We start from the raw sequence: 21,437 nt of genomic DNA, 5'->3' as shown, positions 1-21,437 counted from the left end.
CAAAACTATTGGGACAGAAAACGTATCAGTGGTTGCCTGGGGCTGGAGGAACTTTCTGGGTGACAGAAGGATTCTGTATCTTGACTGTGGTGGTGGTCACAAGATTGTATACATCCCTTGAACTTCAAAAGGGGGGAAACTTACAGTGTGTAAATTCTATCTCAATAAACCTGACTTTTTTTTTTTTTTAAAGATTTATTTATTTGACAGAGAGAGACACAGCGAGAGAGGGAACACAAGCAGGGGGAGTGGGAGAGGGAGAAGCAGGGGGAGTGGGAGAGGGAGAAGCAGGCTTCCTGCCGAGCAGGGAGCCCGATGCGGGGCTCGATCCCAGGACCCTGGGATCACGACCTGAGCCGAAAGCAGACGCTTAACCGACTGAGCCACCCAGGCGCCCAAACCTGACTTTTAATCCAGCATAGGACCCTGGAATTCCTGTCAACCTGGCTGGTGGACACTGAGCCAGATTTTAAAATCTCACCAGCATTTGGGCTTTGGATTGTCTTTCCTTCCGTCTGGGAACTCTGGGAACTCTAGCTTCCCAAGTACAAGTGCAGTCACTTGGTTGCCCTCCCCAGCCCCTCCCTCCCCAGAGACACCGCTACTGTGACATTCTCTGCAGGGTGTGAGATACACAAATGTACAGAAACAGTATCACACTGTGTGCACTGTTGCGAAGTTTGCTTTTGGGATCAGCATGTTTGGATAGCTGTCCATGTTAATTTACCTAGTCCTAATGTATTCATTTTAACTGCATAGTACTATATTATATGCCTATGCCACATTTTATGAATCTACTCCTCTGCTGACAAATGCTTGGCTGTTTCCGGTGTATGGCCGTGATGAGGAATGCCGCAGTGCGCAGCCCTTCACCCGTACACGGGTTTCTAGGATACAAAACTGGAGGGGAAATAATGCAGCCAAGAGGGTGTGCACACTGGCCTCGTTGACTGGATATTACTGACTTTCCCTCCAATGGTTATAAAGAGTCTCTGGCTGATCTTCAGAATGGTTATGGCATCTCCTCTCACAGTGGTCTCTAATCCACCGGAAATCACAGTTTTGTTAATGGTGAGGTGGGGACCCAATCCACTGGTTTTTTTTTTAATGTGGAAAACCAGTAGTCCCTACACCATGTGTGGGGAACACCCTTCCCCCAGTGGTCCTGGTCAGCTTCCCATTGTGCCTGGCACTGCTCCTGGGCCTGGTGGCATTGGATTTTTAAAAAAATAACGGCTCGGGGCGCCTGGGTGGCTCAGTTGGTTAAGCGACTGCCTTCGGCTCAGGTCATGATCCTGGAGTCCCGGGATCGAGTCCCACATCGGGCTCCCGGCTCGGCAGGAAGCCTGCTTCTCCCTTTCCCACTCCCCCTGCTTGTGTTCCCTCTCTCGCTGTCTCTGTCTCTGTCAAATAAATAAATAAAATCTTTAAAAAAAAAAAAATAACGGCTCTACTAAAATATGATTCACATGTTGTAAAATGCACCCTTTTAAAGTATACAATTGAATGGTTTTTAGTCCATTCACAGAGTTGTGCAACCGTCACAATCAATTTTAGGACATTTCATCTCCTCAGAAAGAAATCCGGTTACTCCCCCATCCCCCCCACCTCCTCCCCCAGCCCCTGGCAACTACTCATCTAATCTGCTTTCTGCCTCTGGATTTGCCTATTTTGGACTTTCATATAAATGAAATTATATAAGGTGTGGTCTTTTGTGTTTGGTTTCTTTCAGTTAGTATAATCTTGTAATAATCTTTTCAAGGTTCATAGATATTATAGCATGAATTATTACTTCACTTCTTTAAAAATAAGGTTTTTTTTAAAAGATTTTATTTATTATTTGACAGAGAGATAGAGAGAGAGAACAAGTAGGCAGAGAGGCAGGCAGAGGGAGAGGGAGAAGCAGGCTCCCCGCTGAGCAGGGAGCCCGATGCGGGGCTCAATCCCAGGACCCTGAGATCATGACCTGAGCCGAAGGCAGCCGCTTAACCGACTGAGCCACCAGGCGCCCCTAAAAAAAATTTTTTTTTTGGTGAGTGAGTGAGCACACTGAGGGGAGGGGGGGCAGGAAGAGAATCTGAAGCCGACTCCACATCCAGTGCGGAGCCTGACGTGGGGCTCAACCCCATGACCTCAGATATGACCCAAGCCGAAATCAAGAGTCGGACATTTAACCGAGTGAGCCACTCAGGCGCCCCTTCACTCCTTTCTATAGTTGAATAATATTCCATTGTATGGATATGGCCCAGTTTGTTTCTCCATCCATCAGCTGATGGACATTTAGGTGGTTTCCTTTTGTCCATTGTGAATAATGCTGCTATGGACATTCACGTACAAGTGTTTGGGTGGACATGTTTCCACTTCTCTCGGGTGTGCCCCTGGGAGTAGAATTGCTAGATCATGCGGTGACTCCATGTTTAACTTCTGAGGAACTGCCAGACCGTTTTCCAAAGTGGCTGCACCATTTTTGTAATAGGATTTTATTTCTTTACTTAAATAAAATCTTTAAAAATAGTCTCTAGAGGGGCGCCTGGGTGGCTCAGTCATTAAGCGTCTGCCTTCGGCTCAGGTCATGATCCCAGGGTCCTGGGATCGAGCCCCGCATCGGGCTCCCCGCTCTGCGGGAAGCCTGCTTCTCCCTCTCCCACTCCCCCTGCTTGTGTTCCCTCTCTCGCTGTGTCTCTCTCTGTCAAATAAATAAATAAAATTAAAAAAAAAAATAGTCTCTACACCCAACATGGGGCTCGAACCCACAACCCCGAGATCAAGAGTCACTTGCTCCGCTGACTGAGCCAGCCGGGTGCCCCTGTAATAGGATTTTAAAACCGACAGAAATAGAATAGTGGCCAGTGGGAATGGTAGCCCCAGAGTTGTGCGTGCGGTAGCCCTGGCCTCCCTCGGCCTCTGGCACCTGGGGCTCCCCACCGTCCCCTCAGGCCAGGCTCATCCCTGCTTCTGTGTCTTAGCTCCTTTATTCCTCCACCTAAGCAGGAATGCCTCCTTTTGGCTGAGCCAAATTCCTCCCCACGTCCCATCCTCCAAGGAAGTCTCACCGTGAGCGCAGACTAATGGCCACCTTTTATTTGCGGAAGGCCCAGGGCACTGAGGGTGCTCAGTGAGCCGCCTGCTTCCTTCCATCGGAAGGGCCACCAGCTCCTGCCTTCCCCTCAGAGCAAGGACCACAGCCTAGCCTGAGGCCCATGTTGCGTCGCACGGCCCCTCGCCTTAGGGTTTCTCTCCAGCACCACCGTGAGCCCCGCTGGGAGGCTGGGTGGCCCCTTAGCAGCACCCGTGGCACCAGCACAGGGCTGGGCGCACACGAGCAGCACTACGTCCTGGTGGAGCTTCTTCCCTGGATCTCTGGTCTGGCCCAGGCCCACCCCCTCCTCCAACCTAACGGCCCCTCCTGAGGTCACAGTCAAGGGGAGGTCTGAATGCGGAGTCAGGAGAGAACTCCCCTCTCTGCATGACCTGGGAAGCCACTCAAGTCCCACAGGCCTCAGTTTCCTCATCCGTGAAATGGGGCTGGCCAGACAACCCACAGTGTTGCCAAACGAGTCCGGCAGAGGCTACGCCCCTGTGGGCTCAGCGCCCGCTGTGCTTCTAGAGCTCTGTTGGTGCTTGCTCCACTGAACTCCTGTCCTTTGAGGGGAAGGGGGAGGAGATGGCTGGCCTGGGCCACACACTCACGTCTTCACGTAGGGGTCCGAGTAGCCGTTGGCGTCCATGGCCGCCAGGTGGGCGCAGCGCACAATGCCGACCAGCAGGCCCTGCTTCTGTGAGCTGTACTTGAGGGAGATCAGGATCCGACCCCGCTCCTCTAGGGACTTGTCTTCGGTCTTGTCCACCTGTTGGGCAGGAAGCCACTTGGCTATCCTCACCTGCTCCCACACCCTCCCTCAGCCATGGGCTACTGAGGCGGTCTGCTGGCCCAGGGGATGGGGAGGGCTCACCTTGGCCTCAGCCCCCTGCAGGTGCTTCCTGGAGCCCCCTTGGGGAGTACCCAGAAGACAGAGCTTTGACATATTCCTAACCCCAAGGGGAGCAGGGAGGCAAAGAGGGGCTGCCCAGGCCTCAGGGATCAGACCTCAGCTAGAGGTGTCCCCCTCCACCTCCCTGCCCCAACTAGCCTGAGATTTTCCATTCCTTACCCTCCTGAGGCCACTTTCCACCGTCTGGCTCCTGCTCTTCTGGAACTCCTTCTCCTACCCTCTGTCCACCTAGACACCCCCAGCTAGAGCTCCCAGGGCCCCTCCTTAGGCCTCTCTGCCAGGCTTCTCTCACTGAAGTCCCAGCCATGTCCCTTTGCCCATGAGGGTCCTCTGCTTGTCACTAAAGGGATGCTCCACGTGGCTCCTCAGAAGCAGGGGCCATGCCTGCGCCTCTGGAGCTGGGGGTCCTGTGAGGCCAAGTGAGGGCCACCTTCCCCAATTCCCACAGCCACAGCAGACATGACTAATTGATTGCTGCATTTACTCTGAGCTCAAAGGAAGCCTCAGCATCTTTTAGTGCTGGCAGACATTATTAACAGACCAGACTAGGCATGCGACATTGAACGCTCTGCCACTCTGGCCTGGGGCTCTGTGTAGATGGCCTCACTAAACGGTGATCTTGTGCTAGTTTGCGTGAGGTGTGAAAATTAAACAATATAAATGAGCAGGAGCGTTTTCAGCCGTCTTTCTGGGGCTGGGACATTATACATTGGGTTGTTTCATAGGAAGCCCATTGAATTGGGCGTTGTTCAGTACTTATTGAGAATGACTAATGTTTACACACCACGTAAATCTAAAATGTACCATCAAAATGTGTCTCTACCACCAGAGTACTCATCCTGAACTGCACTCCTGCGGCCACCGTATGTGTCTGAATCTAGAGTGACGAGCACTAGCAAATTCAAGCAAGGCATGCCCATACTCCCACGCAGCCACGTGCATGAACACGCGCACGCACGCACCCCACATCCTTGAAAACATGGCAGACAAACGCTCGCACACACGCCCCTGCGCGCTCACGTCCCCACACAGCTGTTTGTTACACCAGGGTTCAAAACTCCAACACAACTGTAGTAAGAGTTGATGGTGCCTTTTACAAGTGACATAGATCATTTGGGAAAACTGAGTTTTGGTTTGTGACTAATAATAAAATAAAAAAGGCTATACCCATCATACAAATGTCTATGAGTAGGAAAGAATGGGACAAGGGAATAAAATTTGATCATATTATGCAAAAAGGCAGAGCTGGGATCTTGGCCTCAGGCTGACTTCTTCCCAGGGCTTGACTTGGGCCAGCCTGCACAGGGCACTTGTCCCAGCGCCTAGGCCCCACCAGGGAGGGACGGGTTGGCCGCTGGGCTCTGTCCTCTTGAACTTTCCCCTTGCCCAGGCCTGTAGGGGGGAAAATGTCCTAAAAAGGGAGCCCTGGGATCGAGCCCTGCATTGGGCTCCTTGCTCGGCAGGGAGCCTGCTTCTCCCCACTGCTCCTGCTCTCTCGCTCGCTCTGTATCTCTCTGTCTCAAATGAATAAATTAAAAAAAAAAAAAAAAAGGGAGCCCTGAACACTGGGCTGCTGGAAGGTCTCGGGACCCTGGGGCTTCCTGGTCAATGCCTCCCAGCCCTTCTGAACAGGGTAAAGGCCAGGCCAAGAGATGGGTAAGGGGAGAGGGGAGGGAGTAGGGGGAGAGGAGAGACACAGATGGACAGAGCTTGGGTGGGCTCAGCTGCTGCAGACAACAGGAGGCAAGATTGGTTTTGACATTATTTTCAAAAAACTGCAATTTCTAGGAAAGAAGTATTTTCTGTCTCCCCTAGGTAGCTCACAGGCACCTCACGCCTATCACATTCCAGTTGAGCTCTCGAGCATCCCCAGCTGCTCCTCCCACAGCCTCCACATCACAGTGAGTGACCCCTCGTCTTTCCAGGTGCTCCCCCGACCCACGTCTGGGAATGCTTGATCTGCCAGCACTTCTCTTCCTCTGCTGGGGCCCCGGCCCAGGCTGGGTCAGCCTTGTCCCCTCCCAGCCCTCCCCATCCTCAGCCTCCTCTCCCTCCCAGCCTCCACTCATCGAGCCTGCTAAACAGTCAGATGCCCTCGCCCCTGCCTGGCATCCCCCAGCGGCCCGCCTCACTCCCAGCTCCCCACCCACCAGCCTCTGATCTCCCCTCCTAGGACCCAGTCCCATCCTGCTCCCTGCCCCACGCAGAGGGCATCTTGCTTGTGCCTCCAATGGCTTCGTCCCTGCTGTTCCCTCTGCCCGGAATATCCCCCGAACCTCCAGCGAAACCACTGAGCTCTCAGGCTGTCCATCGCAACCCCGATCCCCGTCTGACATAGGCTCTGTTCGGGTCATTCACCTGGTCTGGAGTCTGTCTGCTGCCCAAGCTCCATGCAGCAGGGATTTAGGTCCATTCCGCCAGCACCTGAAGCCGTGCCAGGCATCGAGTGGGTGCTCCCGGCAGGGAGGGCCCTGCACAGCCCGTGGACCCCGTCACCCACTCACCGGCAACTGCTTCTCCAGGCAGATGCTGAACGTCTTGGTGTGGTTGGCTTTCAGCTTCTTCAGGGGCACGCGCGTCTCCCCGATGAACTCATTGTGGCGGAATTTGTCCTCATCGCACACGGAGATCCTGGAGGACGGGCGGCACGGCCTGCTCTTCAGACACACGGGGGTGCTCCCACTTTGCTTCCCAAGTCAGTAGGGATTTGCGGGGGCGGGGGGGAGGGGTGGCTGCAGGTGAGGTGGGGGAGGGGTGGGGGGGCAAGGAGTCTGGGGCCCTCACCCACCGCAGGGTCTTTCGAATCATGTCTTCGTCTGTGATCCCGTAGTAAGTGAGGGTCTCATTCCACGTGGGGTTCAGAGTGTTTCGGAGAGTTTTCGTTCTGAGTTTATTTGCCTGGTGAGAGCAGAAAAGATGCTCTGAGCATCAGGGAGCTCAAGGGGCAGAATAATGGCCCCAAAGATGGCTTTGCCCGGTCCCCAGAAACTGAATACGCTGAGGGGAATCAAGGTTGTTAATCGGCTGACTTTATCTTTTTTTAAAAGATTTTATTTATTTATTTGACAGAGAGCAGGGGGAGGGGCAGAGGGAGAGGGAGAAGCAGGCTCTCCACTGAGCAGGGAGCCCGACGCTGGGCTCCATCCCAGGACCCCAGGATCATGATGCGAGCCCACGGAGGCAGACACTTCACCGACTGAGCCAGCCAGGTGCCCTCAGCTGACTTTAAAACACAGAGATTATCCAGGTGATCTGGGCAGGCCTCATGCCATGTGATGACAGGGCCCTTGGAAAGAGAGGGGCAGGAGAGGAGCGCCAGAGGGACACGGAAGGAGGGAAGAAGTTCCATGGGGGTGTTGGCGAGGAAGATGGAGGGAGGGGCCGAGAGCCAAGGAGTGTGGGTGGCCTCTAGGCGCTTGAAAAGGATGGGAATCGCATCTCCCCAAGAGCCCCCAGAACGGACTGTGGCCCCGCCGCACTGGACGTGACCCGTGTGGGAGCCGTGCCACCTCACCCGCAGCCCTGGAAGGCAGGAAACGTGTGGTGCAGGCCGCTGAGAGGTGGAGGTAATTGGCCACTGCAGCTCTCGGAACCTGGAACCGGGGGGGCTCCCCGCCGCCGGGCCCCAGGTGTGTGCTGAGGGGGTGCAGAGGTTCCGCAGAGGGGCTGGGGCTGCCGGGGGGCTCTCCCACACACCTCCTTGCTTGTGCGCGGGCCGTGCCCTCTCCCTGGAACGCCGTCTCTCCTAGGAAAGGCCTGTGGGGTGGCGTGTCCAAGCTGCACGCTGCTTCCCCTCCTTCCCCTGCGCTTCTCTAGCTCTCGGTCCTCGGGCTCCTCCCGGTCCTGCCCGTGCAGACTCAGCACCATGACTGCGTCCCCTGGATGACCGCCACCTCAGCCCGGCTCTGAGGGGAGGCAGGCCTGCGTCCCGAGCCCCGCTCCATCACCTGCCTCAGCCCCGTGCAGCCCAGCAGCTTACTTACCCTCTGTGAGCGGCAGGCTCCCCACTGTATAAAAGGGCATCATCATACCCCAGGAGCCTGCTTTTCAGAACCCACTGCCCTATGGGGGAAATCCTGTCTGTGTGGGAAGATCCCTATGACTCAGCCTTGCAGTATTGCCGATTCTAGGTCCCGTGAGTCTAGGGACTCACAGCCGTTGAGCTCCTGAGCTGGGGACACTGCCCTGGTCACACTGCCCTCACAGCCCTGGGAGTCCTGGCTGCAACAGGAGGACATGGAGGCCCGGAGCCGTGAGCAGCTTCCCTGGGCATACACAGGTGGTGGGCCACTGCCCTGCCTTCCCAGAGGCGGAGTCATCGCCTCTGTCGGGTGGCCCTCCTGGACTGGCGGGGAGCCTCGGCCCTTACACACTGGCCCAGAGGGCTTGGGCCTCTGCTCAGCCCCCAGCAGCCCCGGGCTCCTCAGCCTGGGCGCAGGACTGCTCAGGTGGCCTGGAAGAGTCAGTGGCGAGGGAGGCCCTCTGCCCAGGACAGCGTTCCCGTTACAGGCTCCTCTCATCAGGCCACTTGAAGGTCAGGAAGTAATCCCCCAGCTCTTGGTTTCTTAGAAAGAGGCCGGGTCAAGAACACCAGCCACTGGGCCCTGCTGCTCACGCTCCTGTGTCTTGGGGCCCATGTGCCCCTGCCCCCCTCTGGTCTCCTCTTGGAAGCAAAGCTGCTAGTCTCTAGTTGGTCCCCATCCCCTCCCCAGCACCGGGGCCCACATAACCTGCCCCTTGAAAAGTCGTGGGTCCCAGACCCAACTCTGAAAAGATGATCTAACCCTCCCTCCCATGAAATTAAGAATAAAACACCACTGAGCTGTAAAACACATGTAAGAAGTCTAAACACTTCTGATCTTCCAGTGCTGAAGGTCACCTTGATGCTTTTGTTTAATAGCAAATTGTTTTCTAAAAAATTTCTCTTTTCCTAGGCGTACCAGTGCTTGGTCGGCCTGCTGGGTCACCTAGTACAGGAACAAGAGTTCTGTGGTCCAAGAACTGGGCAGAATCTATCCACTCATTCCCCCTTGTGGAGTGTCGCAGGGCAGCCCATCAACATGTTAAAGGCTCTGATAAGTCCTAGAGTAAAGGAACCGGTTTACCAAGGCTTCCCAATGTTATCTGGCCACAGAGCCCTTTATTCCCCACCCTCCCCACATAGTAACCTCCAACTGAGTCTGCTTCTTATAAAATGCTGGCTTAGAAAGTCTCTGGAGGGTTTCCCCAATTCATCAGTCAAGTCAGGCCGACTTGAGGTTCCCGAGAAGTCTGGGGGCTGTGGGGCTGACTGGGTGCTCTGGGTGGAGGTGAATCACTGAGGCCCCATCAACTTGCTTGGTCTGTGAGGGGGTAGGGGACGTATGCCCCTCCCTGGGTGTCCCAAGCTCAGCCGGGGCCCCGGTCACAGCAGGCAGAGCTGGTTGGCGGGCCTGGGGTCGACCCCCTCACCTTACTGGCTCCTGGCAGCAGATGCAGCTTGACGTAGGGGTCTGCCAGCCCGTTGTGGTCCATCGGCTTCAGGCCCTGAGTGGAGGCGAATGGCAGAAGGTGTGAAATGGGAGCTGGAGACACGGAGCAGCCAGGCACCTCGCTGGGCAGGCATCCCTTGTCCCCAGGCCTCCTGGCGGGGTCCATTCATTTGCAGAGCCCCCCCCCCCAGCCCACACTCTCACAACAGGGAGGATGGCTCAGTGCTGGTGTGCTCTGCCTTCCCCCCAAATGTCCTGGCCCAGGGCAGGTGTCACGGCGTGACTTTGTCAGACCAGCCTTTCTCTTTCTAGTCTCCCTTTCATGGAGGCCAGGTGACCCCTCCTCTGAATGAGCTCCTCATTATCCTGCTTTGCTAAGGCCCTTCCTTCTTCTGGATTCCCCTTCCTCCACTCCCCCAAATACGGGGACTTCCCTCACTGATCCTATGTCCCCGTGACCCTCTGTCCCCTCACCGACAGGGTTCCCTCTTTACCATGGGCACACGTTCTGTGTCCTGGAGACCAGGCCCAGTTTCTCTCTGGATTTGCCTCAGCTCCCTGCCAGCCTGAATCCGAGGAGCCCAGACAAGCTGGCTGGCTAGGGAGGGTCCCTCCACAAGATGGCATCCCTCACTAACCTGGAACGATCATCAAGTGTGCACAGCTCGGGAGCCGAGGCAACCGTAAGCAGACGGGGGCTGAGCTGACCTCGGGACTGCTCTTATCTCTGAAAATCATACTCTTTCTCACCCGCGGAGCCACACAGGTGTGCGGGGAGCAGCTGAGACACGGGCGTCCCAGACGGGCTGCCAAGCTGGCCGCTCGTGCCCAGCCCCACCTCCAAGGAGAACGGAGGCTCCCACCCCACTACCTTGGTTTGGTTCGGAGAGCGGGGGGCTCGGGGGGCTGAGACAGGAGGTCGGGTCCTCCACCCCCCGCCCGCTGCTCTGCTGCTGGGAGGGAGCACGCAGGCTTCAGAGCCAGGCTGGCTGCGGCCCAGATCCCGGCTCCTGCACTATTAGCTGGGAAAGGGGAGGAGTTGCTCTGCCCCCAGAGCCGCAGCTTTATCGTCTGTACAAGTGGTTGCTGGTTCCCACTTCCCAGGGGTGGACCAGGAGTGGAGGCGGCAATGGTGACGCGGCGCCTGGCCGTAGGCCATTTGTGCCCCTTCCCCACGTGGCAGGCCCCTTGGAAGATGCCAGAGAGGCGGTGGAGGGCAAGTATAAGGGCACCTGAGCTGTGCGGGAGCTGCTGGGGCTCCGCGGCAACCGCAAGCCCCCAATGGCGAGGACGCGGCCTCCCGGACGCAAGTCCCTCATCTCAGCCTCACCACCTGTCCCTGACGTGCCCAGGACTGGCCGGCCGGGCAGCACTTTGCGGGTCCCTCTGAACCCAAGTCCCCAGGTGTCTGTGTTTGTGTGGGTGGGGCTGGGTGCCTGCCACCAGGCAGTCCTCCAGGATGGCAGCTGGGACTGAGCACTCACTCAATGCTCGCAGCCACCCCACAGGTGGGGTGATTAACCGTTTTATAGATGAGCAAACTAAGCTGCTCTGCCTCCCCAGAGGGTAATGGCCAAGTTAGGGTCCAGCTCCACAGCATCTGGCCTCCTCCCAGAGCCCCTCAAAGGGCTCCGCCTGTCAGCCCTGCTTCAGTCTCCTTAACCCCCCTTTTGTTCCCTGCCCAAACCCCGAACCAGAGCCCCAGTTCCTCCCAGGCCTGCACCACCCCCTCCCCTGCAAAACCAGATCTAAGCAGACAATGACCTGGAGAATGGGGTCCTTCTGTGGCTTGGGGTCCTCTCATCCCCCACCTCCGATGCTTTGAATGACACACCCCAAAGGACACACACATATGTGTGTGCACACACAGGTGCCCATAGAGACCCATGTAAGCACACGTGCATCCCCCGCCCCCCCTTCACTACAACCCCACAGTCCTTCTAGAGCCTGGGTAGGGAAGGCAGGGCACACAGCACAGGAAGGGCCCGGTGTCTGGGATGGGGAGGAGAATGGATGGCTTTGGCCAGAGTGGCCTGGGAGCAGGTGCCTATTCCCAGTTCCCAAGCCTGGACAACCTCTACAAAGCTGGGTGGAGGGAGAGGGAAAGGGATCTGCCCGGGCCCTGCAGCCTGCCCTCCACCTTGGCATGGCCGGGGAGTGACCGTTCTCAGCTCCTTCCCTAGGGGCAGGTCTGGAGCCCCAGCACCACAGCCCGGGCAGCTCCCCAAGGAGAGGGCAGGGCCAGGACGGCACATGAGGGCCTCTCCGGTGCCCGATCAGGGCCCTCGGCCCGAAGTGGACACTGCTCCCCACCGCCACGGCGGTCTGGGTGTGCTGGCCCAGGCTGGGTGGGGACAGCTGAGGAAGACCCAGGCAGCCGGCCCCTCGGAGTGGGCAGAGCCATGGGTGGGGGTGCTGAGGGGCACAGAAGCGCACAGGTAGGACTGAAGGTGGGGTCTGGGCCCAGGCGGCTCCACTGGAAGCTGCTTGCTCTGAACCTGGCCCAGGCCCCTCCACGGCTCTACTGGGAGTCCTACTAGGCTACGCTACCACCCTTACCTTGCGAGAGAACATCAACTTCGGCACCTTCTTCCCAGAGGGATGGATGCAGGGGGCGAAGGGGACAGCATGGCTAAGAAGAGAGCTGATGCCTGCCAGCCCAAGGGGGAGATGCTCACGGCTTCAGCCCAGAGACCAGAGAGCAAGGCTGGGGCCCTGAGCCCACAGGAGATGAATCTCCTGCCTAGAGCCCACCTACTCCTCGAGGAGTCTGCTTCAGGAGGCCAGAGGCAACCAATCCAACCCCCCTTGGCCACCAGGACAGACCTGTCATCTCTCCCCTTCCCCTCCTCCCCACCACAGACCCTCCCCAGCTCTGCCCCCCCACCCCCCTCCCCCATGACTTCCTTCTCTCGTTCTCTTCTTGCTTTTTTGTTCCACTCCTTCCCTGAATGTCTGTCTGGGCAGGGCTTTTTAGGGCAGCGGAGATGATTTAGGCAAGAATTCCCCTCCCTGCCCTGAGCCCGCGGCGCAGATACCACAGAGCCTGGAAGGAAACAGTGGCAAGGACAGGCCTTCGGACCTCAGCCCCTCACCTCCGCCCAGGGCCCTGGAACCCCGGGGACCGTGGGGGCCGGCGGGGGCCTACCTTGGCCTTGCTGATGGTGCAGTGGAGGGCGTTGTTCTCCTGGTCGTAGAGCAGGCTGAAATCCAGCGTGCCCAAGGCAGCTGCGGACAGAGGGCTCAGCTCATGCATCGGCAGCACGGGGGAGGGGCGTCACCCACCCGTGTGGTGGGACGAGGTGCCACAGCGCCTGCCATCGATGGAGCACCTACTGCACGCAATCCGTCCGCCCAACCTCCCAGTCCCACCAACGCTGGGAAGTGCACGATAGCCCCCTCAGGTCCAGACGAGGGAGGAGCGGAGGCTCGGCGAGGTGAGGTCAGCCCCTGGGCGGGGCTGTGGTGCTGGCCTGTGGCCCATTGTGCCCCCTGTACGGGACACTCAGCTAAAGGTTCCTGTCCTCCTGTCCTCCTTGTGCAACTGCCAGCTTGGCTCCATGCCTCAGTTTCCCTGACCTGTTAAATGTCCCAGGGGTTGTGTGAGAAGGCAGAACAGACAGGGCTGTGAGAAGCGCTGGGCCCTGGCCGGGCTGACTGGCTGATCCACCCCCAGCAACACTTAGGGCTGCAGCTCCCCAGTCTCTCTGGTCCCTTGGGGGGCCCGGGGGCCGGCTGCGAGGAGCCAGCTGGGTCCTCACCCTGCTACCTGCCAGCCTCTGAAAGGGCAGGCGATTCCCTAGGGCAGGGCAGAGCGTGCAGCCCTAACTGGGTGCAACAGCAAGCCCTCGGGGACAATCACACGCGGCAGCTGCGGCCGGCCATGTTCACGTGGCTCCTGGCGTGAAGGTGGGGATTGCAGGGGGGAGGGCGGGGGAGGCCTCAGGGGGCAAGTCTCCGGACAGCAAGATGCACATTGACAGGATGTCTTTAGAAACCCAGATCCTGCGCACAGACTGCTGAGCTGCTCCAACTGCCATCCCATTCATTCATTCATTCATTCAATCATTCATTCATTCTTCTTTACCAAGCCTTATTACAATAAGCCGGACTCCAGGGATGAAAATACCAATAAGGCGGGGTTCCTGCCCCAAGGAAAGCATAGCTTAATGGGAGAAACAGATGAAAAGAATCAGCCCTAGCAGAGCCTGGTAAGCCAGGAGCGATAGAGGTTCAAGGGGTTCTCCTTGCCCTGCTCTGAATGGGGGCCACCAGGGAGGGCTCCCCAAAGGAGGTGACGCTTCACCTGAGCCATGAAAGATTGAGTAGGAGTTGGCCAGCGCACAGTGGTGCTGGGGGGGAAAGGGCATTCGGACCTCAGACCAGCAGGAGGTGGGGGGCTAGGCGACTGGGAGAGGCAGGGGGGAGGGCAGGGCTTTGTTCTTCTGGCCAGCGGCACCCAACATGGTTCTAGATTCATGCCGAGCCTGGCCACGCTCATCTCTTTACATCTGGTCCATGGTTGCTTTTGCATGACAACGCCAGAGCTGAGCAGATGCCGTCCGCCTGCAGATCCCTGGGCTCCTGTGGGGCCCCCCAGCATGGCAGCATTTGGCTTTGCAGAGAAATGGGCAAATTAAGGCCCATGTGTGCGGAGCTGCCCTTTATTCTGAGGTGCAGGCACTGAGTTGCATTTGTCTTGCTCTCTAGCTCCTGAGACAGGGTAAGTAAGGCACCCGGCCCAGTCTCTGTGCTTGCCTGGGAAGTCACATGTGGGGCACTGAGACCCGCCCTCTGCCACCTGACCCCGGGGACAAGTCCTGGCTGCACGCTTCCTTGCTGTGTGACTTTAGACAGCGTTTCTAGCCTCTTTGTGCTCAGTTTCCTCATCAGCATCTTTGCTGTGTGACTTTGGTCACACAATAGTATCCACCGCACGGCATTGTGCTTCAACAGCCCCTGGGGTACAGAACAGCTCAGTACGCAATGATAGAAGGAACAGATCCATTTAGGTGAATTTTCTAGATAACTGTACTTGCTCCTCTGAGACGCCTTCTGGAATGAACTCATTCCAAACTGGATCACTCCCCTCCCAGCCTTTGTGATGAGAATATACAAACAGTCACTTACACTCTTCTGCATGACCTGAGGCGTCGCGAGGACCACGACGACCGTTCTGGGCACCACAGTCGCGGCCCAGGCCCAGGGATCCCCAGGAGCCACTTCTTGAGGTTTTCCTAGGTTTTCTCCATTCGTCTGCCTCCTCCTTCGCCATCACCTTGAAACTCCTCTTAGAATACTTGCCTCTGATAGCACAAACAGCCCTCCTTCCTTCTCAATAGTCCCTCGTTTCTCCTACGAAACCAGGCGCAGATACTTGCTAGAATTGTGTCCAAACTGAGTCAACAGGCCCTGAGTGGAGCCCAAGGTGCTTTTCCTAAGTAGATCTGTGTGCTTTGGTGCTAACCGTACCTGGCCCTTTGCGGCATGTACCCGGGCTCCCATCTATGCAGGGGGACGGGTGGGGGGGCCGCAAGTGAGGGACGTATCACCGTGCCTGTTACAACGAACACAGCCACGGGCCCAAGATTCTCCCGGTCCACGCTTTTATAATAGTCTCCAAAGCTGCTGGCTTGACGTGACAGTCCATCAGTCTGCTGTTCCGGTCAGGCCTACCCATGGCTTGTTCTCTCAAGACGTCAGCCTCCAGACAGGAGGGACCATGCCTCAGCCACGCCAGTGACACCAACAAAGAGCAGATGTTCAGTCTGCACGGCCGGTCTGTTCAAGCCAGTTTGCTCTCCGCTGTTCACAGGAGCGGGGATTTGGTGATGCCCACGTGTTAAAATGCACACTCCACAATCTCTGCCCACTTCCCGCTCCCAGAGAGGGACAGCCAGCCAGACGGTGGGGCAACCTGCTCCCCACCGGGAGACTCAGGTCCAGGAGAAGAGAGGAGCCCCTTTTGCTGGCTCTGCAGACATCCCTGTTTAAGGAGGGCTGACACGGCTCAGTGAAACCGACACCCGTCACCCATTCCCAGGAAGGAACAGCGCACCCAGCGCCCCCACCACGCGATGATTTTTTTTTGAACTCCAATGGAGGTTTTGTAAGAAATAATAGTTTATTAATAGAAGCATGGTCACCATTTTTAGAGATCTGCTGGTGGTGGATCTTACAGTCCAAAGTCTTCATTTCCCATTGAGAAATGAGGCTCAGAGAGGGGAGGTGACCTGGTCAGGGTGGCCCAGCAGAACTGGACATAGAATCCAGGCCTCTTCACTTCCATCCTGACAGTTCCTGCCTTAAAGCCTAGTGGCTTCCAACATTTTTTTTCTTTTTGTCTGCTACTTTGTGGAGCTGAAATCTTAGGGGGATACCGTGGAGAAATAGAAAGAGAAAAGCAGAGTGGCTCTCAGGGACGGGGAGGCTGGGCTGCCATCCTAGAGGGGCCTCTGAGTTGGAAACACAGCTGTGGGCTTGTGGTGCAGGTGAGGAGGGCCCTAAGGGCAAGCGAAGGGACTCGTCTGCTTGAGCCACAGGGTCCTGCCCTCCGCGCACAGAAATCACATGTCCTGGCTGAAGTTTACATCCTTGGAAAAATAATGAGGGTTGGTCACTAATGGCCCTTGGAGAGTTGTCACCCGCCTGTCGATAATTATAGAGCTTTAATGGGGCTAATTCAGAGAAAATCAGGCTCAAGCCCCGGTCGGTTCCTCTAAGGCCAAACGTCCCTTTACTCTGCTGATGGGGACTGACAACATCATTCTGACCTTGGTTTGTACCTGGACCTTCCTCACCCGTATACCCTTGGGAATAGGAAATCGGCCCTGGCTGTTCTTTCTCTTTCTTTCTTTTTTTTTTTGAAGAAAAATGTCAGCCTCTCAAATAGTTTTTAAAAACTGTGGCAAGAACCACAGAAAAATGGTCAAGCCTGAACTGATAGCATTTCATAGTTGGGGAAACTGAGGCACTGAGCCAAGCACTGCAGGAGGTACAAAGAAGAATGAGTCATCTGTCCCCGCTTCCCAGGAGCTCAGAGGCAGAGAATTAGAACTTTAGGACCTTCAGAAGTCTATTCATTCTCCTTCTTTAAATTAGTCAAAGGTTCACACAGCCTCCTGGACTCAGTTTAACCTCCTTGGTGTAGCATTCAAGGCCCTCTGTGATATGACCACTTGGGCCTCATCATGGATCTTTTCCCCTTACTTCAGCCACTTGACTATGGCACCTCTGCTGGGCTCTTTCTTCCACCTCTACCTGTGCACACGGCAGTCCCCCTGCCAGGAGCACCTCTATTTCCTCCTTCTACTCAGCCAGCCTGCTTCCTCCCTTCTCCCAGGCTCGGAGCAGAGCCTTCTCTGTGGGTAAACTCTGTGCAAACCAGTGCTTCCCGTTTGGGTTCCTGCCTCCCTGTTGTCACTGCTGGGCTATTTGCGCCTCTCGGTTTCCATGAACTCCCTCATGTCAGAGACTGAGTCTCAGGCATTCTTGAGTCTCGCACAGTGCCTGACGTACAGCTGGTCTTGTAATGTTGAGTACCTAAAACTATGGTCTGGGTGGTACATGACTGGGCTCCAAGGAAGGGGGCTCACAGCCAGTGGGGACTGGGAACCGCTCCCAGCCGAGGGCCTTGGGGACGGCGCTTCCTTCACTCTATCCCTGCCCTGGGCCTCCATGGGCACCACTCCTGACCCAGCCCGGCACGAACCATGCAGGGGCAGTGTCAGCACGGGTATGTGATGCCAGGCTGGCCGATGGGACAGAAGGGCAGGTCTCCTGGGGACTCTGGGAGAGCTTGCCTCGATTTTCAACTGAGATACGGGCAAGGAAACGTGTCCTTGTCAAATTGAGGATCTTACTGTTACATGTGACACCCGGACCTGAAGCAGCCACCCAGGACCAGGAAGGAGGTCAGCCTAAGGGGAGCAGAGCACAGCCAGGGGGAAAGGGGGACAGAGCCATCACCTTTGAGGATGCCGATGAGCCACTGCATACACCTACTTGGGTGTCACGGGATCCCAACTGTCCCCATAGTTTAAGACACTTTGCATTTTCTGTTACTTGCAACCCAAACATTCTAGTCCTTACAGCTTTGAAGAAGGGCCTGGGTTTCCACAGGTGGAGGCTGGGTGGGAGAGCAAGGGCAGGGGAGGGGCACCTGCGGACGGTGGGGCCCGGGGCCTGGCTGGGGGGCAGCAGGCAACAGAGTCCAGCTTGGCCAGGCCACACTGTGGACCAGTGGGAGGGAGGATACTTCTAAACCCAACGCTCACTGCCTTTGCACCCCATCATGCCCCCTATTAGATCAGTTTGGAACGTGTGAATTTTGTGCTTGGGTCTTGAGGTGACTTAATAAAGGATGAGCTTTAAAGAGAATGGGGAAAAAAGGCTGAATAAATAAATAGCACTTCATTCTCAACCTTGGACAACAGAACAACCGCCCTAATTTCTTTTTGTTAGAATAGAGATAATCCAATAATTAGGGCAGCAAATAGCATAACCCTGGCTAAAGCCGTAATGAACCATCTGGCTTGAATCACTTAGGCTAATTCTCAGGATCTGGTTGTCAGAGTCGAGAGGGGGCCTGGGTCTGGGGTATGGGCTGGAGAGCGGTTCCGCGCCAGAACCCGGTCCCACCACAGGAAGGAGCCGAGATTTCTGTGTTCCCGTGCCTGGGAAGTCTGCTCAGCCACTGATGGGAGCCAAGGCTGGGGCGGGCTGCTCCTTGAAGGGGACGAGGGGGCCCAAGCTGGCCCTGGCTCAGCCACACGCCCTCCTCCTTAGCTCTTTTCAGCAGACTGCGTGGTGATCTGGGTGTGGCCAGCCCACCATTCAGGCTGGCAAGGCTGTGTCCAGGATGGCCTTGCACTGCAGACCTCAAGTGAGTCTGTCCCCTGCTAGGACACATGAGCTCCCTGGGTCCCGAGACCCAGTCCTGTTCCCCTTTTCCCACTCTCTGCTGCTGGGACAGTGCTCACTGAAGGAAGGACTGGAGTCGATGGGCTGGAGGTGAGGCAGTGGGCCTGAGTTTGGGACTTTCCCTACCCTTTCTTCTGGAGGTGGCTTTGGGTTCAGGGCCTCCAAAGGGGTGACTTGGGTCCCAGTTAGGGCCTGCCCAGATGCACGGCAGGGGAGGGGGTGTGATCTGCCCAGGGTGCCAGGAGCTGGGGGGTGGGGAAGATCCAGGGCACAGCCCCGAGGGCATAAACTCTCGACCCAATTTCCCCAAGCTGGTAGGAAAGTGGAGGGAGAGGACTGCTCCCCACCCCCAGGCTGCGCTGTCCGGCCTCAGTACACCCGGCTGCGGCCAGAGTGCCGAGGTCCAAGCCCCCACAAAGTGCACAGGGGACAGTTTGCCCTCCCCGGAGGGCGGAGGACAGGCCTCCTCCAGCTCTCTCCTGCCGGGCCTCCCTAGGTAGGCCTATGAGAGGTTGGCCGCCTCCCCCAGTGGCACTGGTAGTCTCCACCTTCAGCTTCCAGAGACACATTTTATGCTTGGGGAAACTCCAGCCGCCCCCCACCACCACCCCCGGCCCTAGGCCCACGTGAACATCCAAACCAGGCGCGGCCACCCTCGCTGCGCTGCACGCGGGGGACCCGGCCGAGCGGCCCTCGGCTAAGCCGGCGAGACCCCTACCCGGAAAGGTCCACCTCCGGGGCAGGGCTGGTGTGGCAGGTCTGACAGTGACGCGGCTGGGGCTACGGCGGGGCTGGGGCCCTAGCGAGCAGCGCTACCTCCCACCCCCACCCCCATCTCGCTCCAACCCCTTCCGAATCAGGCGGCGACCTCCTCGGCCTCGGTTTCCCCTCCAGTCCCGGGTCCTGCGCGGCAGGCACCTTCAGAGACCGGAAAGGCGAGGAACGCCCGCCGGCCGGGCCTCGGCCCCGGGGACCCCGGCGCTTGCCCACTCCCTGGGGCTCGGGGTTCAGCCCGGGGAGGGGGGGCCCTTCCTGGCGGTGGTAAGCGGGCGTAACAGGTGGGCGAAGGTCGGCGGCCCGGGAGAGCGCCGCGGCGGGGTCCACGGACGCGGGAGGAGGAACCGCTAAGGTTTTTCCAAAGGACAAGCGGCCCCGCGGTGCTCTGGTGCTCGGCCCGGGCGCCAGCAGAGTCGCTGCGCTCTGCGGGCCGCCGGGCCCACTCGGGAGGCCGGCCCGGCCCCAGCCCCCGGCCTCTCCTCCTCCCGCCCCAGCCCGGCCCCTCGGCTGCGAGGCCGGCCCGCAGCGGGCTCCCGGGCGGGGAGGACCGCGCGGCCGGCAGCAACTGGTGTCTCCCCCGGGCGCAGCTCCGCCCTTCCCGGGAACAAAAGCCGCCGCCCGCACCGGAGCTCCCCGCGGGCGGGCCGAGAGGGGGCGCGGCGCGGGCTCGGAGAACCGGGCCCCGCAAATGGGACGCCCTCAGGGGGCGCCCCCAAACTTCCCACCGCAACAGCGCAGGTCTGCAGGGCGCGCGGAGGGCGCACGGAGCAGGCGAGGGGCCGCCACGGGCGGGGGGTGGATGCCGGCGAAAGGGGAGACCGCAGGGGGCCGGGGGACCGGCGAGGTCGGGGGAGCGCGGCGGAGGCCGGGCCGGGGGAGGGGGCGGGAAGTCGGCGAGTTGGAAACTTACTGCAGTCGTCCGACTCGTAGCCGTCGGCGTCCGGCTCGTCCTCGGGCGGCTTGGCGGGCGGCCGCGCCGGGCTGGGGCCGGGGCCGGGGCCCGGGCTGGCGCCGTAGGCTCCGAAGAGCTGGTCGACATCCTCGTCGTCCGCGCGGGCGCCGTCGGAGGGGCTGCGACGGCCGGCGCTGGCGGCGGCGGGGCGCGCGGGGGCGTCCGGGGGCGCATTGGCGCGGGGCCCGGCGGCCGGGGGCAGCCCCCGCGGGAAGCGGGGGAAGTAGTCGGAGATCTGCTTGATGGGCCGGATGGGGCCGGGGCACACGTCGATGGCCATATGCTCCTGGATGCTGATGGTCGCCTTCTCCCCGCGCCGCCGGAGGGTCATGCAGGCAGCGCGGCCCCGCCCGGGCGCGGCCCGGGGTGGGGAGGGTGGGAGGGGGCGGCTCAGCAGGCCCGGCGGGGCGCGGCGAGGGCTGCGGGCATCGCCGGCGGCGCCCCCGGACGGCCCTGATGCGGCTGCTGCCTGCTCGGCTGCTGCCGGCTAGTGAGTGCCGGGGAGGGGAGGGGAGGGGGAGGCCGGCAGGCGGGGGGCGGGCCCAGCCCGCGTCACTCGGCGGCAACCAAGCGGCGTGAGTGTGCGGGCTGCGCGGGCGGGCGCGGAGCGGAGCGAGCCGAGCGGCGCCGCACTCACTCGCGCTGGCAGCGGCGCGCGCACACCCGCGGGCCCCGCGCGCCTTCCCCTCGTGCACACCGGCAGGAGCGCGGGGAAGCGGAGCCGGGAGCCCGTGCCCGCCCTGCTGGGTTCTGCTCACTCTCCTAGGACGCACGCGGGGGTGCCAGATCTCTCCGAGCACGCAGGGGCGTGTGCAGACGCTCGGCACAAGCGTCCCCTGGCCCACACTTGCAGGACACACACAGACACGTACCCGTACGGAGCTGGCCGAGGCTGCTGTGGTACAGGACGCCCCCCGCACACCCCCGCCCGGCGGGACACACAAACACGCCCCTGGAAGTGATCGGGGGACTCCGAGCGCAGCCCTCCCCCCACCCCACATCAGCGGGACACACGGCCACACTCCTAGGAGTGTGGGGACAGGTTGCTGCCACACCGCTAGGACATGTACATCCTCAGTGGTCCAAGGTCATTGTGGGCACAGTGTGTTCACACTTCCTCTCAGGTCACACACAGACACACACTCTCTCAGCCTGAGCCAGTCCCTCACACGGTTAGTGAGCAGCTCGAGGACCCCGTCCCCCCTCTCCCCATGGGCATAGGGTGGGTGAGAACCTTGAGTGGTCAGGAGAGCGGAGAGCAGCCGGGGGCCTGGGCAGAAGACACCTTCCCAGGGAGTGATGGACGAGGCGGAGGTGCGGAGG

The 21,437-nt window shown here is 58.9% G+C and overlaps 1 protein-coding gene across 1 annotated transcript in view; it reads right to left on the bottom strand.

Annotated features, from left to right (window-relative positions):
* The window catches only part of DOC2B (double C2 domain beta), a 31,871-nt gene extending 11,426 nt beyond the window's left edge, over positions 1-20,445 (bottom strand). The window contains exons 1-6 of the mRNA XM_032428843.1: positions 20,073-20,445; positions 12,612-12,691; positions 9,444-9,518; positions 6,781-6,890; positions 6,497-6,623; positions 3,691-3,848 (exon numbers count right to left, since the gene is read on the bottom strand). Coding sequence (XP_032284734.1) covers positions 3,691-3,848; positions 6,497-6,623; positions 6,781-6,890; positions 9,444-9,518; positions 12,612-12,691; positions 20,073-20,445 — 923 coding nt within the window. The remainder of the gene's footprint in view (positions 1-3,690; positions 3,849-6,496; positions 6,624-6,780; positions 6,891-9,443; positions 9,519-12,611; positions 12,692-20,072) is intronic.
* Between the last annotated feature and the right edge of the window lie 992 nt (positions 20,446-21,437).

Source organism: Phoca vitulina, unplaced genomic scaffold (assembly GCF_004348235.1).
Source record: "Phoca vitulina isolate PV1807 unplaced genomic scaffold, GSC_HSeal_1.0 scaffold40, whole genome shotgun sequence".
Lineage (NCBI taxonomy): Eukaryota > Metazoa > Chordata > Mammalia > Carnivora > Phocidae > Phoca > Phoca vitulina.
Note: the sequence above shows the minus strand (reverse complement) of the source record. Positions and strands in the feature narration are given on the sequence as shown.